The sequence below is a fragment of the Lutra lutra genome, chromosome 14 (genome assembly GCF_902655055.1).
Source record: "Lutra lutra chromosome 14, mLutLut1.2, whole genome shotgun sequence".
Lineage (NCBI taxonomy): Eukaryota > Metazoa > Chordata > Mammalia > Carnivora > Mustelidae > Lutra > Lutra lutra.
In genome coordinates this window covers 69715721-69739222 of record NC_062291.1, presented here as the reverse complement: position 1 = coordinate 69739222, position 23502 = coordinate 69715721, and the positions used below count along the sequence as shown (strand labels likewise).

The window sequence follows — 23502 nt, the reverse complement described above, 5'->3', positions numbered from 1 at the left end:
GGGTAATTGAATTGGCATCCAGGCCAATGCCTTTTTTGTTAAAAAAAAAAAAAATCTATATGTGAGAAAGAGACACATCAAACAAGTGTAAAGTTTTGATCACCATTGGAACTTGGGGTTAATTTTATATTAATAGGACAGACTATATATATAGTCTGTCCTGTTCTGCACATTTGAAATTTTTCATAATGAAAAATTTTTCAAGGCTATCAGCACAGACAGAGAAAGGCAGGCAGGGAAGGGTATCTAGCAATTTGTCAACACTAGTTATCGTCAAAGAGCTGAACTGGAAAGAAGTAGGAGGAGAGAGGTTTTTTTAACATTTTTCTTATATACCTCGTATTGTGTGAGCACAGAAAAAAGAGCACAGTAAGGATTTGTAGGAACCTTATATATAGACAACCGTGACAACAACGCGTGGTTTAGGGCGGTGGCTTTCACAACGGTGTTAGCCTTGAATCCTTTCCGCAAATACAGGCTTGCTCAGCAGCCCAGTATACTCCACAAATAAGAGGAGCTGGGCTAGGCAAACCTGGGGGTCGGGCCCCCTGCCACCACCACCACCAGCCAGCAGCCCCAAGGGACCTCTGAGGAACACAGTTTGGAAGCCAAGAATGGGGCATAATCAAAGTTTCGGGAAGGAGATGTTTGGTCTGTGCAAACCTTAATCAGCCTGGGAGTCTCTGGGAGGTTCAAGAATGAGTAACCAGAAGCCAATCCAGTGTGGAAGAGAAGGATGCAATTTTCCAGACCTGAAACATGGTCTAATAGCATAGCCCACATTTGCATAATCACCATATTCTATGAGAAAGTGAACTTCAACATCTAATTACATTTGATGTGGGTCTCATCCCTCGCGAGGGCTAATATTTGGGTAATTCTATCACAAAGAGCCCTCATTTGTCTCATCTGGGCTGAGGACAATTAGAGTCAGTACAAATTTCCTTTCACGGCTCAGCCCTGAATTGGAGAAACCCAAGTGCCCCTTGCAGACCACCCCCTCCACCATGTCCAGAGGTCAAGCACTTTCCCAAAAAGGAATGGGATTGAGCGTCTGGCACAGGCAGCTTCCAGAACATCCCTGCGACTCCACTGAGTGCAAACAGAGTTCTTCGTAAATGATGAGACTTAAGTCTGAGCCTGGCTAACAAGAGCTGAACTCTTCTCCAGAATGACCACAAAGATGCGGGACCTTTGCTTCTCCCTTAGGGTGAGCGGTCCGCACAAAGACCACAGACCCAGCTGAGGGCCGAAGCAGGGAAATGTGGCTGGTCCTCAGAGTTTATCACCAGGCAGGCTGAGCTGGGTGCTCTGCCCGCCCCCCTCCAAACAAGCACGTTTCTGCCCCATGTGACTCTGCTGTGGTCAGCCTGGGCTAACTCGTGCTCGGATGACAGGGCAGACACACAGAACCACAGGGTCGTTTCTGGGCCACTCCTGCCCCTTGCCTGTCCAGTTGCCTAGTGACCAGTATGAAGACCGGCCCCTCTGTCACTGTCTCCTCCAGGTTGGAAGAGCAGCTCACAAAGCTTGTACCCGAGCTGCTGCTCAGTGGACCAGGCCTCCTAGAGCAAGCACCCCCTCGGTGGCCAGTCACTACAGTGCAAGAGGAATTCATGCTGTGGACATTGTTAGGTCCTCAAATGACTGGGTCTCAGTTACGGTTTACACTCAAGTTTTAAAAATACATTTCATGAGTACTTTCTTCTCCCAAGAAGGCGGGTCTACAATAGACTGACTCTGGGCGGAGGCCGAGGCCCACCAGTGACCACTAGCAGCGTCTTTACTCCGACCAGTTTACTTCCATTTCTCATTTTCCAAAGTGACCCATGAAATGAACATCTTGAGGACTGAAAAATCTTGCAAATCGCTGTGTTAATGGTTTGTTTGTGTCTGGTTTCAGGGCCAAGTGAGAAACCCTATCTGGTTAGGGGAAAGAAAAAAAAAAACAAAACCTTTTTATGTGTTATATTCTTTAGCAAATATTTGATTTAGGATAGGTTGGTCTATGTTCTTTTCTGCCACTGATCTAAAACACCTTTTCATTAAACTCAATTAGGTTCAAAATCATATTTGACTCATAACAGGTGTCCAGTTATAGGCATAATCATTCTAATCTATTCTTGAGACTGTCTGTATAAACGTGGCTATTATTTGCTTTATGCCTTATGGCAGATCTGAACAATGAGGCAGGAAAGGAGGGAGGGAGGGGACTGGGAAGGGAAGAGGTAGAAAGAATGAGGTCTTCAGGTGAACAGCTAGAGTAAAATTTGTCTATTGGGGACACAGACGACCCTGAGTCCCTTTGAGCACACACCATGATGTTGTACGCTAATTCCCAACCTGGGTTCTCTAATGTGTCCTTAAGGGTCTTTGAAGGTAATAGTATTTCAAGGGAGGGTCATGATTTTTGGCATTTATTTATTTTTTAAAAAAAATTTTTAAAGATTTCATTTATTTATTTGAAAGAGAGAGACACAGTGAGAGAGGGAACACAAGCAGGGGGAATGGGAGAGGGAGAAGCAGGCTTCCTGCTGAGTGGGGAGTGCAATGTGGGGCTCGATCCCAGGACCCCAGGATCATGACCTGAGCAGAAAGCAGACACCTAACGACTGAGCCACCCAGGCACCCCAATTTTTGACCCTTAAAAAACCTGAGTTGAGTCTCTTTACGCTATCAATATGGTAACCCTGTTAGATCTTAAGCTGATGAGAAAGTCTGATTCATATGTTTGTCTTTTTGATTAATAAAAATGGGTAACTAGTTAATTACTCACTAATATAAGTACTTTCTTTGGTAGATACAGTAGTTTTCTAAACATGGAACGCAGGGCTGTGGCTGCGCGAGGTAGGTAGGAGTCGATGATGAAGGGGTCGGGCTATAAGAAGCATGGGGCTTCCGTATGTAGCAGAAGACAGGGGGCGTGGATCCAAGTCCCAGCCTGGCCACTGGTTGGGTGCATGACAGGGAAAAACTCATTTTCTTCTCTGAGCCTCAGTTTCCCAATGTCTGGAATAAGGGAGGTAGCCTATACATCCAGAGTCCTTTCCAGATGTGAAATATCTGCGTTTGTGTGGCTCTAAATTCTATAATTCCACTCCTCCCAGAAGACTGGCCCAACTAAATCCGAGGATCTAGGACAATGATAACCTTCTCCAACGGTGCTGGTCGAAACAGGAAACCTGTGTCTTTCCCACTCCCCGTCCCAGGGAATGCCATGTTTTTGCTGCCTGCCCCCTCCCCCACTATGTGATCAGCGGATTTCAGCAGGTGCACTTTCACAGACGCGTTCATCTTGCAGACGCGCCTGTGTTGGGGGCGGTCTCGTCTTCAGAGCACCAAAGACAAGCTCCAAGCAGTGAGCCCCTTGCTGAAGAGCCCTGCCGTTCCCTGAGTGACTGTGTCTGCAGCGCCTTGAAGAGTTGAGACGATTCACTGAGACGAACAAAAGAGGCAGGTCTGGCACCTCTCTGAGGACAGACACACACCACGTCTGGGCCTTAAGGTCTCCAGGGACCAGTGATAGGCCGGTGAGAGCATCAGACACACCTGGATCTGCGTCTACTCCCCAGTGACTAACCCCAGGGAAGTTTCTGAATTTCTCCAGGCTGGAGTTTGCTTATCTATAAAACAGGGAAAATGAAAACTGATTCCCGGCCTGTTAGAAGACAAAACGGCTACAAAGTATGTAAATTGCCTTGGTGCAATGCCTAGCATCCAGCAGGGTCCTTAAAGCATGTGTGTCTCTTTCCTTCCCCCGACAGTTGTAGGATATGCTGTGATGCTCCTGACTGAGAAGAAAATGCAACTGCACTATGATTATGTAAGAGAAAAATCCGTGTTCTTAAGAAATTCATGCTGATGTAGTTAGGGGTGAAGAGGTACAATGTCTCCAGTGGTTCAAGAAAACATGCATAAATGATAAGACAGATGGATGGACAGACAGATTAAAACAGATGAACAGAAGGAAGAGAGAGAGAGGGAATGATAAACAGGTAAAAATGTAAAGGACTAGTGAACCTGGGTAAAAGATATACCTTATGGCAACTTTTCTGTCATTTGAATCATATTAAAAGTAAAAGTTACAAAAACTACACTTTAAAAGATGTGTATTAGGTATATATGCGCTCTGGGGTAGAAGAGTAGATGTGTTTAGAGAGAGTTGCTTAAGACTTGGCCAACTTGGATTTTTGATGTGAGGTGTTGATGGGCTGTGTTGACGTCCCGCCCGAGGCTCTGCCTGGAAGGCACACATGTGACAGGTGCATCTGTAACTGTCAGCCCAAAGTCAAGTTTCCAAGAGAGCTAAGGTGTCACGGGTTGTAACCAAAGTCCTGACTACTAACCTAAAGGGACAGTCATCCTTTCCCAGTCTGGGGGACACTTCAGTCGGCCTGCGAGCCAGCTGAGACATGGAATGTCCCCATGTGCAATCAGGGGCCTGGGCTGGCCATTTTCACGTGCTGGAGTCACGTACTCAAAACCAGATGCTGCTTCTAATGGTTCACGTGGCAGGGTCCCAGACCTCGGAACTCACTGCATCTTTTATAAGTGGATGGAAATGTGAAAGCAGCAAACAGATTGTGTAGGGACTTTCTGAGACCTTTCCATGCCCCTTGATGCAGGCGGGAACAGGCTTCATAGACGAGTTCAAAGAAGAGACTCAGTTCAATAACTTCCAAGGTTGCAATAAAAATGTGGCTTAAGCGACGGGCCTGCTGAGTGAGAGCAGTGTCTCTAAGTCCTTCCTAGGGCAACCAAGTGTTGACTGGATCTTCGATAAACAATTTCTGTGTTCCAGCCTAATCTCCTTCAGGTGTGACCTAATTTCACGTGGCTCAGTCTCTGGTTTGGGGCTAAACACACCTGAGAACAGACACAGGGCAAATATTTAGTCCTCATGGTGTGGACTTTGAACATATTATGCAGATAGCAAATGGGCACGGGTTGCATAGCTAAGGATGTGGCTTAACTTGGAGGGTAGACACTGATATCTTTATTGACACTTCCATATGTTTTGTAAAGCCTACTAGCTTTGACTTAAAGTACATTTACTTTAGAGGTCTTGCACGGTTCACCTGCCAAGTAACTTCAATATCCCTGTAAACTCTGAAGTTGTGGAATCTTATACTGTGATGCTGCTAGGAGACACTAAGTGTGGGCAACTCAACAGTGGTTGATTTGTGATCCCAACTCTGGTCTTGCTGAAAAATCGGTCATTCGCAGACTTGATAAATCAAGGTAAATGCATTCAGGAGATGGCATTACAGCATAAGATAGGTTTTATGTTAGCTATGGAAAGATGTCTAGACACCATGTATAGAAAAAAACCAAGCTGCACGATATCCTATGGCATTTTCTGATGTTTGCAAAAACATATAATTTTTCTAATTAAACATACACATGTACACTAGCTAAACCATCTAAGACATTTATTGTCCGTTTTCCCTATAGAGCTAGACTTTCTCTATTTTATATTTGTTTCTGTTTGGATTTTTTTATACCATGTTTGTACTACTTTTGCAACAAGAAAAAACATTTAAGATCTGTAAAAAGAAAAGGAAAAACACCCCAGAAAACAGAAGCCACTCAAGTATCCTGTTTCCTCCCTCGTTCTTTGCTTGCTTTGAAAATGCACAAGGTCGCCACCACCCGGGGCACAGGAGCAATGACAGAGCTGGGAGGGTGGGGGAGGGACAGGTATCTTCTGCCACATCAGTTCCTGCTCTTGACACTCTTTGCAACTCAGGAGATCAGGGTGATCTGTGCCATGGACCAGGAAGGCCACAGCGGACAGAGAGAAGTTCTGGAATTGCCAGTCATCCAAGGAGCAACTTAAACCTCTGGCCTTCCACAAACATGTATATTTCTCTGTGCCTCTATTTCCTTCCTTATTCAAGTTTTCTGGTGGGCAGGGTCCCGGGGAGAAAGAAAGCCCGAGAAAGATGTCTGGCTTCCCGGGCCAGGAGAGCCCATGGGTAGCACCGGCACCGCATAAACTCCAAGGAGGCTGGGAAGATGGCAATGCCATTTCATGGGGACAGTCAGCAAGCTGAGTGCATCTTGGGCAAGCACAAGGAAACTATTTACAGCCTGAGAAGGCCCCAATGGCCCCTTCCAGAAACTTGATTACCCTGTTTATGACGACTCAGGCAGCCAAGGATAAAGTGCCTCTCCTCTGTCAAATGGCAAAAGCTTAAGTGAAAGTGAATACCCCTCTCCTGGGACCCCGGGGGTGGGAGGGACAGGCACAAATCACCACCACCCCCGCCCAACACCAGCAAACCCAGCACACCATCCGGTGTCCCTTCTCTGTCAACAATAAACACAGAAATGAAAGGCTCGCACTCCCACGGAGCTGACCGATGACCGAAGCATCCATTCAGCCCAGCCTGGGCTTGGTGCAAGTGGTAGATGGGTTGTTCGGTCCTTTTAGATTTTGTAGTGGTGCAAAGACCTCCTGAAAGCCCATTCCCAGAGCCCTGAGTCGCTTTGCTTTCCTGTTTAAAGGCAGGGAGCTTTAGAGACAGCCATCGCTCTCTGCTCCTCGAGTAACAGCGATATTACAATGGTGGGGTTCTGGCGGCTTCTGGTTTTACTCAATCAAATGTGCTTCTGAAAAGCTGTATGTAAGTGGAATGGGCTTGAAAAAGCCCTGGCACAGGACCAGAAAACATTTCTGGAGGAAAAATGCATCTACGCTTTTATGGGTTCTCTGTGAGGGCTTGGCACGGGGTGGGGGGGGATAATGGAGGAATATCCCTGTCTTCATGAAATAGTTCTTTTCTGTTTGAGTTTTCCCTAAGTATAAATTATGTAAGCAAAAAAAATAAGAGAAATGTATATATAAAAGGAGCCCACTGGGCAGTCCTTAAGCCTCACCAGGTGTCTTTTGGTAACACAGTAATTGCCCCTTGATGTATCTGCTTATCTTTGGAGGTCAGTGTTTGTAAGCAGAATTAACAATCAATCATTTCTCCGAGGGACACCCCTGCTGCTTAAAGGAGTCTTGCAAAATCTCTTTCTGTAGTGGATGAATCAGCTCTTCATTTCTCGGCTTCTCTTCAAATGTCAGTATTTGTGTATTTCCAGTTTTCCTAAAGACAGACTCACTTGCATTTGATGGGCCACAATCTGACAGAAGAATGTGACCGTCCAGGCACTGATGATACAGAGACTGGTTGGGGCAGGCTTTGCCCTTGTCCCCCAGATGTCCTTGGGAAGGGTCATGTGACCAATGAGACCTCACTGAACTCATAACAATAAGACCAGTCTAGTGGTGCTGCCTCCCCGTCCACTGGATCTGTAGGAAACGTCTCCAAACATCTCAGCTCACCTTGGGGGACACTGTCAGAGCGTAAAAGAATTCAGGTGCCAAGTCCCACTGGCCTCCTCACCTTGCTCCATGGCTGATGGCTAGCTGAGACCCAAGAAGTCCTTACCATCCCCAAGGCAGCTTCAGATCCCACTAAGCAGCATGTGGTGTGTAAGTATAGGTGGGGGGTGGGGAGGGAGAGAGGAGGGGGGAGGAAAGGGCTCAGTAAAGAGAGAAGCATAACAAGGAAGAGAACTCAGAGACCCTCAAGGACGGGCAGCAGGGCTCAGTGGCCACAAGAGAGGCTTCTAGAGCCAGGCCAAATCCCAACACTTCCACTTACCAGCTGAGTGACTTTCTGCAAAGCACTTAGTCCCTCCGTGCCTCAGTTTCCTTACCTCACAGGGTTGTCTGGAGGATTGTCTGGAGTGAATACATATGAAAATACATATGAAATGTATTTTCATATGTATGTAAAAATACATATGAAAATGCTAAGAACCTGTTAAGCACTATATGAATGTTAGCTACAGTCAGCGTCGTGAGCCTGCAAATCAAGGTTTAGGGTCCTCATCTTCTGCAGGCTGCCAGTGCAGAAAGCAAAGCGTTCCTTGTGCGGCCCCTCCTCAGGCTCAAGCCAGATGAACTCTCCTCTCCAGCCATTTGGAGGAAGCAGCACTCAGAGCTTCCAGTAATTGACACAAATTATCATGAATCATTACCAACACAAGTCATTACCAACACAAATCATCAGATCGCTTGTGCCCACCGCACACGTAAGTAGAGTGCTTTCATGGGAGCCTGGCAACGTCCCTCAGAAGGGGCAGACACGACCACAGGAATTACCACGCAGATCTGCACGGGAGGGGGGTATGCTACTACTGGGATTCGCCCAAGGTCACGGGGCTTCTCCCCTGGCTAGCCATCGGCCCTGGGTCAGTCACGTGACAGCGTGGCCTTGGACGGGATAGGTTCCCCACAAGGGGTTCAAAGGAACTAGTTGCTCAGTCACAGCCCTTGGCACTTATTATGCATGTGCAGTTCACACGCCACTATCTTTCCCAGTCATGCATGATTCCCCACGACAGCTCTGGTCTCGGTGCAGCCTTGCTCCCACCACCCGGCTCTGACCACCCACCAGGAGACTGCTTGGACAGTGTGGATGTTCCAGGATTTGAGACATCATCAAAATGATCAATTTCACAAGCTGGATAAAAATGACGCTGTTTTACTTTGGAAAGTCATTATTAGTGGGGTGATGGCCTCCATTTAAGGAAACGGAGCCTCAGCGCAATAAAGTGACTTGCTGGCGGACCCCTTAGCTGGTGGGTTCCAGACTAAGTCTCGACCTTAGGTCTCTTGGCTCCATATCCACAGAAGAGGGCTTCCGGTACACCGATCAGCGCTGGAGAGTGGGGCAGGGGTCCTCCTGCTCTTGCTTCTCCATCACTCAGCCTCTTCCCCTTTACAAAGGGGCTCAGGGGACACCAGCTCACTTTCTCTGCCCAGACCCCTTGCCCATCTGCCACCTAATCCAGCCTCCCCAATCTGGACACAGTCCCTTTCTCCTGGTGCTAAGATCTCAGAGCAGGGTTGTGGGCACAAACATGCCTTTGCGATCCACAGTGGGAAACAGGCCCCGCCGTGGCAGTGGTGCTGGAACTGCCCACACCCCCATCCAGACCCAAGGTCAAAGACAAATGACAGGTCTCCTCACTGAACCCAGCCATTCTGCTCTACTGGGACTGACCCAAAGCTGCACTGACCCGGCGTGGCCCTCAGCATGGAGAGGGCAGAGAGGGAAACCACAAAATTCTCTTTCACCGAAACATGCATGGGCTGAGAGCTCAGAGCTCCCTCTTGGAGCGCTTCTCCCATCAAACATCACACACGGACAAATAGAAATCTGCACCCAGGCAGGCCTCCCCATCCACTCATCCCCTAGGGCCTAACACCGACAATTCTCAGCTTGCCCACCCGAAGCTTTGCATGAACACCCCGAGGCAGCGTGCAAGGGACGGCTCTCGGAGGCCCACTCTCAGGAGCTGGTGCTCGGGGGTCGCAGGAGAGGAGAGAAAGAGGCTGCAGCTGTTCACACCACAAAGTGGAAGAAATACAGGCCTAGCCACAGACACACGGACATGAGACTCTGGCAGGGTCCGGCCACACACATTCTGTTTTACAGAAGGTCTGGTTCTGGACCTCCCACCTCCTTCCATGTGTTCTCAGAGAGGAGGTGCCCGACAGCCTGGGGGCAAGGAGGGGGGAGAAGCTACACGGAGGAGGGAGAAGCTACACGTGTGGGCAAACAGCAAAACCAAGAGGGAGAGGAAACTGTCACCATCAGTGGGAAAAGGAGGAAAGAAGCTTTGGGGGACCGAAGAGCAGGTTGTAGAGAGAGAGGAACGAGAACACAACCAAAAACAAAGGATTTCACAGAAGCAATTACTTCCTCAAAAGGCCAACAAATACCATGACTGCACAGTCCTTACTTTCAAACACAGTTTCTCTTTCCGGTTCAACTTCCAGAATTACCCACTCATAGGAAATAACCAACTTGAATAAAATATCAAAAAATCTTAAAAACACACACATATACAAAAGCTCCATCCTTTTTCTTCCCCCACTAAACCAATGTCGAATGCTAGAAAGTCTAGGCATGCTTTTGATTTTAATAATGTATGTTAGTTTTTTTTAATCGATGTGTTTCAATACTAGCTGAGTTAAACAGATGTCAACCTCTGCCCAAGGGACATGTTTTCCTGCACTACACATTGTGCCAGCTTCATCCCAGCCTCCTCTGTGTACCTCTACACCCAGGCAGAGCTGGGTGATACAAATGCTTTGACACCAACAATGACAATGGAGAAAATGCTTCTGTACTCACATTTGTCCCAGGGGCAGCCGAAGGAAATGCGGGATTTGCCTGAGCAAATGACCTTGCTGGAATGGCTGCATATGATGATCCAAGATTTGAGGCATAATCTAAATGATAAATTACACCAACTGTGTGAAATCCTAGTCATTTACTTTACCTTCAAAAGTCATTATAAGGACATAAATTGGAAGAAAAAAATTAAAATATTCTCTTAATATATTGATTAGTGATTGGTATAATTTTTACCCCTGGGCATGTTGATAACCAACAAAGCCTTATGTCTGTAAGAGCCTAGACAGTAGGCCAATACATTTTAGCGTCTTGGGATCTTTTTGCTACACACACACACACACACACACAGATGGGAGGCAGGGAAGGATAGGGCACATGGGCAGGGAAGTCTAGTTATTAAAGACAGGACATCCTAAGTCTTTAGGAAGCTAGTTTCTGCTTCACGCTGCTGACCTGAAGGGCCTTACTCACCTTCAGAGTTCCCAGCAGGGTTATAAACAGCTGTGCTGTTGGGAGAGGAACACAGCGTTCCCTCTGCTGAACCAAGTATACACCGGATACCAGCACTGGAGAGGGGTGGGAAAGGGGAACCAGGAACTCAATAAGTAAAATGAAGAATTACCGTATGACCCAGAAATTCCATTCCTAGCCATAGGCCCAAAATAGTTGAAAACCAACATTCAAACAAAACCTTGTACATGAATACTCATAGTGGCACTATTCACAATAGCCAAAAGGTAAAAACAACCCAAATATAGACCAAAAGATGAACACATAAACAACATGTGGTACATACTTACAATAGAATATTATTCAGGCATAAAGAGGTTATATATGCTACACCACAGGTGAACCCTGAAAATATTTTGCTAAGTGAAAAAAGTCAGGAATAAAAGGCCATATATTAAATGATTCCATTTAGGGGCGCCTGGGTGGCTCAGTGGGTTAAAGCCTCTGCCTTTAGCTCAGGTCATGGCCTCAGGGTCCTGGGATCAAGCACCACATCAGGCTCTTTGCTCAGCTGGGAACCTGCTTCCCCCTCTCTCTCTGCCTGCCTCTCTGACTACTTGTAATCTCTGTCTATCAAATAAATAAATAAAATCTTTAAAAAAAAATAATTCCATTTGTATGAAATGTCTGGAAGAGGCAAATCCACAGAGACAGAAAGCAGGTTAGTGGTGCCAGGGACTACAAGGGAGGGGAAAAGGGAATGTCTACTTAATGGGCATAGGGCTTGGGGTGATGAAAATGTTCAGGAACTACATAATGACAATATTTGCACAACTTTATGAATCTGCTAAATACCACTCACTTGCACACTTTAAAATGGTTAAAATGGGGGCTTCTGAGTGGCTCAGTCAGTTAAGCATCCGACTCTTGATTTCAGCTCAGGTCTTGATCTCAGTGTCGTGAGTTCAAGCCACACACTGGGCTCCATGCTGGCCATGGAGCATGCTAATTAAATAAATTAATAAATAAATAAAAATACAAAATAAAATGATTAAAATGATGACTCTTAAGTGACTTTTAACACAATAAAAAAGAAGGAGCCAGAAAACGGAGACCCTTATAAAATTATCTTTAAAATTGTGATAAAATATACATAACATAAAATTTACCATCCTAACCATTTCTAAGTGTACAGGTCAGTGGCATTAAGCACATTTACCTTGTTGTGCGACCATCACCACCATCCATCTCCAGAACTCTTTGTCTTGCAAAATGGAAGCTGCCCCCATTAAAAACAAATACCCCACTTCCCCTCCCTTGAGCCCCTGGCAACCACCATTCTGCTTTCTGTCTCTGTGAACCTGACTCCTCGAGCTACCTCCTATAAGGGGAATCATCCAGTATTTGTCCCTTTCTGACTGGGTTCCTTCATTGAACACAATGTCTGCAGGTTCGGCCATGCTGTCACATGTCAGAGGTCCTTTCTCCAAGGCTGAAAAATATTCCAGTGTATGCACAGAACTCATTTTGTTAATCTCTTCATCTGTCAGTGGACGTTTGGGCTGCTTCCACCCATTGGCTACTGTGAATAAGAAAGGGAAGCCTTTCCGATGTACTTTGTTCAAAACACTCAAGACTACTCTGCTGTTCATATCCCCGGCCGTATGCCACCTTCTCCACCTGGATGGCCCCGGCCCTGTGCGTACTGTTCTGTCCTCGACCCGCCCCTGCCTATTCTCAGCTCAGCAGCCAGGGTCCTGCTTGCTGGAGCCAGAGAGCATCGCTCCTCTGTTCGGCTCTCCAGTAATCCAGTCACTCTCAGAGCAGAATGGAGTCCTCACAAGAAGCCCAGGAGCTCAAATGTGGGCCCGGCACCTTCCCTGGCTCCTCACCCCAGCACTCCACGTTCGTTATACTGATGTCATCTGAGCATCCCAGGGCCACACCAGGACCTTCAGACTTGCTGTTTCCTCTGCCCCAGGAGTACCCGTCCATCAGACAGCCCTGGGCTCATTCCACCCCCTCCTGAGGTCTCCTCAGAGAAGCGTTTCCCCAAACACCCTACGTAAAGGCAAGGACCAGCCCCCATGAGGGCACATGCGTGCACACACATGCTTCCTGCCCTGTCCTGACGCTGTCTTCAGCTTAATATTTGCCACCAGGGATGCTATGTAAGTCACTTGTTTATTTTACCGTCTGTCCCCTCCCCGCCGCCACGTTAAGCATAAGCTCCTTGAGGACAGGGGTGTTGCCCATTTTTTTCTCTGCTGCCTCCCCAGCGCCTAGAACAGAACATGCCATAGGTGCTCCAGGAACATTTGCGGAGCATGTGCAGGCACCTGCTCTCCTTGCCCGCACTCACTTTTCAGAGAAGACCAGGCATTTCTGAGCATGGAGTTTCCCTTTCACATGCAGCTCCCAGTCCTAGACCAGAAGGAAAGGAAAAGTGACTGAAGTAGAACTGAGTCCAAGAGAAGGAAAGGGATGAGTACAGGCGTCCCCGTCAGGCTAGGGGGCTCAGAGCCCAGCAACCAGACCAACCCTGCCAACGCCTCTCCCTCCCGGGCTCCTCCCCACACCCGCCTTCCCGTCTGTCCAGCCGCCATGCCATCGACCAGACCCGCATATCCAGCACCCACCTTGGACAAGAGCCCAGAATCCCAAGCCAGAGGCCCTCCTCTGGGACCCTTGGTTCCATGGCACATCCCACCTTCCACCCCAACCCCTTGTCCCCCAGAGAGACCCCACCCACTTCTCTGACCGGCTGGGGAAATCGGGCAGGTGGACGCACAGTGAGCTGCAAAGCTTATGAAAGACAAAATGTGCCATCACTTCCCAGTGTCGGCCAGCATCCCCCCCACAATGCCTCCCCCCGCCGAGTTGAAGGAATGAACTTGCACAGTGTGACCCAAGCAGAAGGACACCGTGGCATGACTCCCACTATCCAGGGATCATCAAGCTCTGCAGACCTCGTGGGAGAAGACAGGCTGCAGAGCCCAGTGCTTAAGTGACACAGGTTCTGGGAGCGCCAGACCCAGGTTCAAATCTCTACTGGGCCACTCTCTAGCTATGGGACCCTGGACAAGTCCTTTCCTCTATCTGGGCCTCAGTTTCCTTTTCTGCAAAATGAGATAATAATAGTCTCTGCCTCACAGAGTTACTGCTGGCCTATGGAAAGGATTTAATATGTTAGCTGTTTTAGTTCTTAATGCTCTGGAATATTTCACTGCATCTTTAATACATCTTGGGGGAGGATTTATACTAGAATAGACCTTTGCTTACAGGGGCCCAAAGAATCTTATGACCACGGGGAAGGGGTGGTGAGGCTCCATCTCCGTCTTGCAGATGGGACACTGAGGCGCTCTATAATGATGTCCCTCGGTCTCACCTGAGACGTGCTCTCTGGCCCTCATCCAAAATTCTGCCAGCGTTTTCCTTCCCTTCCACACTCAGTACGACGTACTCTGAGCATACCCCAGAGGAAGAGCCCTCCTCAAGGAGGCAGGAGACCAGTTCCTGAGTCCCTTCTCTGTCACGCGGGTGCGGTCACCCCCACTCGGCTGCAGCTTTCTCATTGATAAACTTGGGTAGGAATCTCTTACTTGCCTTAAAGCAAGGGAGTGGTCCCAATACATTTCTGAAACAAATGTGGGTTCTAATATCTCTAATTTTGATCAAGAGTACTGATGACAAAATCCTGCCACCGAGTCCCCAGGCGGAACCGTTCCTAGCTTTTGAGTGGCTAGCGTTGGGTTGTGGGGGTGAGCACCCCCCAGGCTCCAGCTGTGGCTCCCGGGCTGTCTCGGAGGACTCACCTTCAAATCAAAGACCTTCTTGTCGCAGATGCTACAGACGTGGGGCAGGTGCAGGGGGGCCACACCATGAAAGTCATTCAGCTCGTGAGCCTGCAGGGGCCGCACGGACAGCAGGGCCGGCTCCTCCTTGGCCCGCCACCGGACACCACTGAAACCCTGTTTGCTGTTGTTCAGCCGCCCCCCAAAGGAAGGAGGGGTCCTGTCTGGGGTGGGCTCCTCAGGGTCATACAGCTCATAGGGCTGGCTGGGGGGTGGAGGCCACAGGTTAGGGCCTGATGTCAGATCGGGCTTGCTCTGGCCAGAGAATCCATGGGGGCTCTCCCACTGGCTGTTTGGACCCTGAAGCAGCGGACCTACCTCGCCTTTCATGCCCCCGGCCTGCTCAGTCGCAAATCCACCTGCCACATGCGACCCTTGGGAGCTGGGTCCGTAAAAGTCCTTGGGAAAGGCAGCTTGGCCGTCTTGCCCTGAGTGGCTGTAGTGGCCTTCGTAGGTCACGCTGCCTGTGGTAGAGGCCGTGGCCGGCAGGAAGCTGGGCTGACTGTCTGTTTCCGAGCCATACGCCTGGCTGGAGCTGGCCTTGCCATACTCGTAGAATCCTGCCGCAGCAGGAGCAGGCCCTGTCTTGCCAATGCCCAAGATGACCGCTGGCTGGGCGGGGGTCTGAGGCATGACCCCCCCAAAAGGATGCATCACCACGGTGTTGGGGGGTTGGCTGGGAAGGTTCACGGAGGGCCCCGGGCCTCGTGTCTGGCCGGGGGGCGAGAAGGCAATTGCATTAGAGGGAAACCGGGCACTGGGCACAGTCGCAGCATGTTGGGGCACCCCAGTGTGGCTGTGGGGGGCGCTGATCACAGACGGATGCCTCAGCTGGTTGAAGAGAGGCTGGGACATGGCCACTTTGGAGAGGACTTGGTTCAGGACTGTGGCGGCCGCGGTGTTGTTGGTGACAGCTGTCTGTGCCAGCTTCAGCCGGTGGAGGGTGAGCTGGGCTTGCAGCTGAGCCAGCTGGAGGCCGGCAGGTGAAGGAAGTAGGGGGCTCGGGTTACCCACTGAGAACGGGTTCTTGTCCAGGAGCTTGGCAGCACTGCAGAAACACAGAAGGCCAGATGCAACAGCAGCTTTCACCAGAGGGCAAGGGGCTCTTGCTTCACATCCTCTAAAACCCACCCACACTGACCCCCACATACAAGCGAGTCTGCAGAAAACCTGTACTCACACATATTCCAGTTTGTTTAAAACTCCAATAGAGGGGGCACCTGGGTGGCTCAGTGGGTTAAAGCCTCTAGCTTTGGCTCAGGTCATGATCCCAGGGTCCTGGGATCGAGCCCCTCGTCGGGCTCTCTGCTCGGCAGGGAGCGTGTTTCCCTCTCTCTCTCTGCCTGCCTCCCTGCCTACTTGTGATCTCTGTCTGTCAAATAAATAAATAAAATCTTAAAAAAAAAAAACTCCAATAGAAAAATTATTTTATGACAGAACGGTCAATCTCACTGGTAATCAGAGATACAAGCTAAAACCCCAAAAAACCTTTTTCTTAGTAACATCATTCAGTATTGATAAGACAAAGTGGAGTGGACACATTGTCAGTGTTAGTCTAAACTCATGCAACTTTGTTAAAAGAGAGCCTGATAATACCCACTCGTTACAGCTACACTCTCTGACCTAGTAATTCAATTCTGTAAATCCGTCCTAAAAAAATGAGCTGAAATGCAGACAAAACTTGATGCCTAAAGAGGTTTAATAATACTACATCATTTAAGAGTCCAAAGTTGAAAATTACCAATTTCCGATAACAGGGGCTGGGGGGGGGGGGTTTAAACAAAGTAAACTACGATATATCTACATAATAAAATGTCAAGGAATCATTTACTATTGATGCAAATTTCTACTTTATTATATAATATTTAAAACATTCAAAAAAATGTACCCAACACCAAGGTTAAAACAGGAAACATTCCAACATACTAAAATGCCCCTGGTCTCTGTTCTCCCCATCCACGCCCCACCCTACCATTGCTGACAGTAGCTACTATCTTGGATTTGGCAAAGTCATTGTTTACAACAACAACAAATTAGTGACATGAACAAATCCATAGACTCTATATGTTAAGCAAAAAAAAAAAGAGCAGTCTTCAAATTCACATGCAGAGTAAATTATGTGTATATTTGTGCCAAACACATTTTCATCCCGATCCTCATTGCACATCCAAAAGCAACAGGAATTAAGCTCCCTTCAATCCACTCTCAAATCCAAGTAGCATAAGGAATAACCAAAAAAATCCCAAGTGAAGTCTGAACCTGAAGTTGTGGGCAGTGGTGGGCTCTCACGGAAGCTTACCGTGGCTGTGTTCCATCTGACGTGTGCCTTTCATGTCTGACCTCTGTTGGTTGGTTATGGTGTTTTCTCTACCAAAAACCAGGATGTACGATCCCAGAAAGCCTGGACATGTGGCTACTATTGTCAGGGCTGTTTGATAAGACCGTAGTTTCTGGGTCTTCAACTCCCCTTCTGGGTAGTGGGTGTAATCAGGGAAATGTGTTTGGGATGTCGATGAACTGGAATTCCCAGGACACAATAACGTTAGCAGGAAGAATAAGACTGAGCATTTGAACCTGCGGTTACCATGGACCATCCAGGCTCTACCTTCAGCATGCCTACGGGAGTCTGGGGCAGAGACTGCAAGACTGGGACCCTTCAGACAAGGTGTCCACTGTCATAGGCTCTGGACAGAGTAAGTCTGAAGAAACAAAGAGAGAGACTGGGGGTAGGCCCAGTGAGGAAAAAAGGGGAGACATGGAAAGTGTGGGCATGTCACAGCTCTCCCACTTTGGAGATGCTTTAGGAAAGAGAGCTTCTGCTTAGGATGGCAATTTGCATTGGTCTGAGAGAACAGTGGGTGGCAGGGAGGAGGTGTGGCGTACCTGGTGGAGAGGAAGGTAAGTAGGAGAGAGCTTCACATTTACTGTGTGGAGATGCTCCTGTGTGACCAGTGCTCAGCCTATGTCATCCCCTTTGATCTCTCCATCAGGCCTACTGGGGAGAAAATGTTCACCCCATCTCGCAAGGCAAGAATCAAAAGCACAGAAAGATGAGGTTACCTTCTTATGAACACTCACTGTTGCAGAATATAGGCGTGGGATTCGAACCCCAGCCGGGCTTTGAAAAGAAAAGAAGGTACACCGGTGGTTGGGTATGTGGCTTCTCAGCCCTCCCTAAGTACAGCTTCTCTTCATGGGCTGCTGCGAAGCTTTGTCTCAAGTGAGTTCTCAGAACATCGGGCACACCAACATTCAACCATCAGTGCAAAACACATTTCAAAGCCAGATAAAAACGACTTTGGATTATTCTTTCCCATTCTGTGAGAAATCAAGACTTTTCCACAAGTCACCGAAGAGACATTGCCTTCACCCAGCCAGCAGCCCTTTTGTGCTCCCAGGACAGAACAGTTTGGCTGTGTTTTAAGATGCTGGGAGGCTGGGGGAGTCACAGTTACAGTTGGTTACAGACCTTTCCTCCTCTGGGTGGTTGTGCTGGTTACAGCCCAGTCTTGGTCCCCCAGTGTGTCCCAAGCACAATCATGGCAGCAGCAGACCTAGGGAGGCACTAATTGTCTACGTAGGCGAGAGTATGAAGGGAAAGGAGGATGGTCAAGAGTCTGATGATAGATTTCTACTTGTGTAGTATTAAGTAGCTGAGATTTAGAAGAGCAATTAAGCTTAACTCAAAACCCTGCCCACACAGGGCCAACCCTTCCGACCAGGTTTGTCCGCAACACAGCCTGTCCCCGCTAACAAGGTGATAATGAGGTGCCAACTTCGTTTCCATGACCAGGATAAGGCAAGATTGGTTTTGTTTTCCCCAGAGAAGTCAGCTGTATTTTCTAAAACTGTGTTCTGGGCTGGAAGGAGCTCTTGCAAGAGATTCCCCTTCACCTCTGAAAGGACATGCGAGGAAGAGCTGTCTTTCCAACTAGGAAAACCAACCTCACTGGTGTTTGTAGGTCAGCCACGAGAAACAAGCGCTCTTCTGAGCGCGGCGCAAGTTATAGAAGTTCACCAGGTCAGATGCAGTGTGAAATAATGAAATAAGGCTCACTAGATTTTCTTCCCAACTTCTGCTTTGCCTCACAAATTCATATCGTTCCCGGCCTTCACCAACTTTGAGTGGAAGTGATTCTGCATGAATCATGAGAGTTGGGTGCCTCTTTCGAAACAAAGCTCCTTAAAAAGGAGAACGCATTATCCTATTTAAAAGAAGGAAAGAGAAGGAAGGAAGGAAGGAAGGTAGGTAGGTAGGAGAAAGAGAGAGAGAGAGAGAAGGAGGGAGGGAAGGGAAGAGGGAGGGATGGAATGGATGGGATAAGGAGGGAGGGAGGAAGCAAGCCCTAAAATCCTTAGCCTACAAGAGTTAAAGACCTAAAAGTCAGGTGCATATAGCAATCATATTTCTAAGCCCCAAACTATGAGATCACTAGGGGCTAGAACTAATGTTGCCTTCTTGTATTCCTGCCACCTCTGTTTGTCACTGTTACCTCACTTAGCACATCCTGCTTTGTGTTAAAAATAATTACTTATGTACCTTTCTCCCTCTACCAGACATAAGCTCCACAAGGGAACAGGGCGTGGCGTGGGGATTCTCCCATCATCCTGGCGTGCTGTCCTGTACCTGGCAGTCACTCAGTAACCTCGGTGAAGGGAATGAAGAAGGAAGATAGTGGACCTGGCTCATCAGAATCTGGAGGCTTTAGGCTGTGGACTGCTCATGTGAGAGTAGACATCTCTGTGGATAAAAACCCTCCAACAGTTCAAAAAGGAGAATCTATATATACCCAGGAAGCAAATGGATTTTGCTGTTGTATACGGCTCAAATCCCAATCAGGTACAGAGTCACTTGCCTCAAAGAGTACCTACCATTCCCCATTCCAAAGCAGGAGTTCCAATACATCCTTCTCCATGCCCAAGTCTAGGTTTTGAAATTGAATGAATAATCCCTATGGTAGGCTGAATAATGACCACCTCCCAAGATAATCCAGTCCTCATCCCCAGAACCTGTAAATGTAACCGTACATGGTAAAGGGGACTTCGCAGATGTGATTAAATTTAGGATCGTGAGATGGAGAAATTATCCTGGATTATCTGGGTGGGCCCGATGTCATCACAATCATCCTTAAAAATGGAGGCAGAAGGATCAGAGTCAGAGAGAAAAGATATGGGGACGGAAGCAGAGGTCTGATATGAAAACAGATGCAATTAATGCTGGGGCTCTGAGAGGAAGGGGCCACGAGCCAAGGAAATGCAGGCACTCTCCAGAAACTGGAAAAGTCAAGGAAATGAATTTCCCCTAAAGTCTCAAGAAGGAACCAGCCCTGCTGACACCCTGACTTTGCCTCAGTGAGACTGATTTTGGATTTCCGACTTCCAGAACTATAAAATAAGAAAGTTGCATTTTCGTGAGCCCCTCAATTTCTGGTACTAGGTTCCAGAAGCAATAGGAAACTAATATAATCCAGCAAGAAAATCAGATGCAAGGGAGGCTTTGTCTCAGAGAGGCAGTGGTGGGTGTGGGGGTATTGGCTGGATCTTATTGGTATAGACTCAGCCCCCCAGGGGCCCAGGAAACACAGACCTTCTGACTGGTTGTCCCAACATTCTCTGGGAACCTTGCCAGAAGCCAGCAAAACCCAGACGTTTCTTCCTTTTCAAAGTCAGCTTTCTTTAACCCAGATGGATGAGTGGCAACCTGGGAAATCTTTGAACTGCAGGGATCAATTAGGGATCAAATCATCCTCTCGTACCCACGCCCCCCCCCCCAACAAGGAGAGAAAGTGACTTGCCCAGAGCCACACAGCTGGGGGGCAGCAAATCCTTAGTGAGAGCCCAGATCATCCAAACCAGCTTCTCGTGCCTGACAGAGTAGCATTGCCTCCAAAAGCCCTAGCTAAGCCCCAGAACTATCTATTTCATCACCAAATTATCATCTCCACCCATATTTCTCTCTCTGCTCTGCTCCAGAGATCCTGACTACTTTTGATATACAAGGCTCTCACCGAGCACGAGGGCGATGCGAGGTGCAGTCCCCCTTCTGGAATTCCCACAACTCTGGAGGTGGTAGCAGGGAGGCCCCCTTGTCTGGGGGAGGGGGTAGAGGCAAAGTTCTCTGCACCTGCTGCATTTCTTCTCCTTAAACTGTGCAGTGGCACTGTTTGCAGCCAAGGAGGGGAAGCGTGAACCGGGGAGGAGGGCGTGCTGTGTAGCGAGTTCTGCTGCCTGGGTATCTGGCAGGGAGTGGGAACAGCTTATCACTCAGCACAGCCACTGTGACTCACCCAGGCCTCTGCAAGGCTAACTGCCCCCGCCCCCCACTGCCCCGGCGCCAGGGTTTTCTTTCTGAGCCATTAATTGTTACAAAGAATTCTCCATGCATAATTATATTAAAAACTCTGGTTCCCTGCTCACTTAGACAGCATTTTTTTAATTAAAGCAGCATTTCTCTCAAGAGTTCTCAAAATCAAATATAACATAAAGGAGAACCGGTTGCCTTTAGAATGCCACGATATTCATGAGATCCAGATGAAAACTGCTTCTAATGGTTTAATTCTGTAGTGTTGAAAGGATGTGCAACATATTGTATTCACCGGAGAACGAAACATCTGTCTTGGCTTGAAAACACTCATTATTTGTCCCAGAGCTCATTACTTGTCCCAGAGCTCTTTCATATTTTATTCTGAGTCCCAAGCAGGTTGCAATGATGGATTAATATTTGGGCACAAGGAGGGAGGCAGTGTCTTTCCTTGGTTTGAGTCAGGCACGGTGCTGGAAACTCAGCGAGATTTTCGTGATGTACCCAATCTGGTTCTGAAAGAGGGCAGGGCACCCAATACACAGGCAGGAGCTGTGGGACCTCTGCTCAGAAACAGAACAGGCATTCATGTGTTTGTTCATTTGGCCCACGTGGACTGAGCATCTCTTAGGCACCAAGCAAAGTTGCTAGGTGGTGGGAACACAGAGAGAAGCAAAGAGAAATCTTCCGGAGAGCACAGGGGAGTCAGATGGACCCAGAGGGTGATGAGTGTGCTGACACCAGCAAGCACAGAGACAGTAAGGCACAGGGTGGGGGGAGGGGGTGTTCAAGCCTCAGACATTTTAGAGAAATGCAACCAACGAAAGAAAAGGCCATCTAAAGGGCTGTCCCTGAACTTGGAACAAAGACAAACATTCTGGACTTATTAAACCACCTATAAAGCAAAGATGCATCAGCTCTCGGTGAAAGGCGGTTGTAGGGTAAACTGTGGTCAGAGACCCAGGCTTCCACCTACCTGCCTCTTACTGGTTGTATGATGGGCAAACGTCACTTAATTTTTCCAACACTCAGAATTTTCTCATCTATCAAATGGGATAGTAATCTCATCCAGTGTGAAATGTGACACAAGCCCAGCCAACCAGAGCCCGCTGGCCGCAGTGACTGGGATGGACACTCCTTGACACTCTGGTGGAGCAACTGGGAGAGAGACAGTCTTTGGTCTTGCCAGGCATGGGTTGCTAAGCTGGTTGAATTTAAGCCAGCGTTTAAGGAGAGGCTGCCTGAGAACAAAGCTAACCCGAAGGCACTGCTCAAAGACAGCAGCACAGGCAGCTTCAGAATGACCTCCTGGGGGGGACTTGAACCAGCATCCCCTGCCTCTGCTTGGACATTTCTGTATATGAATCAATGCACTTCCTTTATTTGCTTCATGAAAATAATAATGTCATAAGAAGGGGCGCCTGGGTGGCTCAGTGGGTTAAAGCCCCTGCCTTTGGCTCAGGTCATGATCCCAGGGTCCTGGGATCGAGCCCCACATCGGGCTCTCTGCTTAGCGGGGAGCCTGCTTCCTCCTCTCTCTCTGCCTGCCTCTCTGCCTACTTGTGATCTCTGTCTGTCAAATAAATAAATAAAATCTTTAAAAAATAAATAAATAAATAACGTCGTAAGAAAGCCGACCTACCTGAACCATCTGCTTCTAATTCAGGTGGTTCCCCGCCACAGCCCCACATTGACTCGAGAGTTCCCTGTTACCCTCCAGTCTCCTCTACACGGTGCCCTGACCGGAAGGCCCCAGCAGCAGTGGAAACTCAAGCAGTCACTTTGCTGTGACTCTCTGCTGACCAGAGATACCTGCTCCTTGGAGGTTTGGGACACAGAATGCTCCCCCACTCTTTCTGAAATAAGAGCCCCATATCCTGGTCTCTAGGCCAGGTGTGAATGGGGTGCAGAAGAAAAGTCCCCCACAAGGATACGGGCTGCCTGACAACCTTTTTCCAGGTATGGAGATCCTGCTCTGGCCCTACAGGGGCTCCTGTGAGCAAGGGATATAATGCCTTGTAGCCCTCACCAGGGGATAATTTCTAACTAACACCATTCGTTTCTCAGCACCGAACAGGCCAGTTTGGGTATACTAAGAACTGGCTTTTAAAAAGGCATTAGTTGGGGCGCCTGGGTGGCTCAGTGGGCTAAGCCGCTGCCTTCGGCTCAGGTCATGATCCCAGGGTCCTGGGATCGAGTCCCGCATCGGGCTCGCTGCTCAGCAGGGAGCCTGCTTCCCTTCCTCTCTCTCTGCCTGCCTCTCTGCCTACTTGTGATCTCTCTCTGTCAAATAAATAAATAAAATCTTTAAAAAAAAAAAAAGGCATTAGTTATCCCCCTGGAAGAAAAGGATCCTCATTAAAGACATAATGGTTCTTAGTCTTCCTTCCCGTGTACACAGCCAGAGACAGTTGGGCTGCAGGCTGCCCTGTATGAACCGGGGGTAGGAAAATCAGGTATCATGGGTTCTTGACCTAACTTGAGGTTTGTCGTCTGTGTCACAGTGGATGACAGACTCTACCTCTCTGAGCCTCGGTGTCCTCGTCTATGAAAAGAGGTCACAATCTTGTCTTGGTTACATTATGAGGACTGACGTGGGATTAAGGAAAGTGTTGTCGGATCCCTCTGCAGTGCTGCACCCAGGGCTGGGCATGGCACAGTCTGGAACATTATTAAAAGAGAACATTTCCTG

The 23502-nt window shown here is 48.3% G+C and overlaps 1 protein-coding gene across 6 annotated transcripts in view; it reads right to left on the bottom strand.

Annotated features, from left to right (window-relative positions):
• The window catches only part of RBM20 (RNA binding motif protein 20), a 192442-nt gene that overhangs the window by 36304 nt on the left and 132636 nt on the right, over positions 1 to 23502 (bottom strand). For 5 of the 6 annotated variants that reach the window (XR_007122840.1, XM_047703583.1, XM_047703582.1 and 2 more), the window contains exons 2-5: positions 14471 to 15557; positions 13018 to 13079; positions 10677 to 10771; positions 10203 to 10300 (exon numbers count right to left, since the gene is read on the bottom strand). Coding sequence is in view for 5 of the 6 variants with exons in the window: in XM_047703583.1 (XP_047559539.1) it covers positions 10203 to 10300; positions 10677 to 10771; positions 13018 to 13079; positions 14471 to 15557 (1342 nt within the window). In the remaining variant the exon portion in view is untranslated. The remainder of the gene's footprint in view (positions 1 to 10202; positions 10301 to 10676; positions 10772 to 13017; positions 13080 to 14470; positions 15558 to 23502) is intronic. The other variant, XM_047703584.1, reaches the window with a different exon arrangement.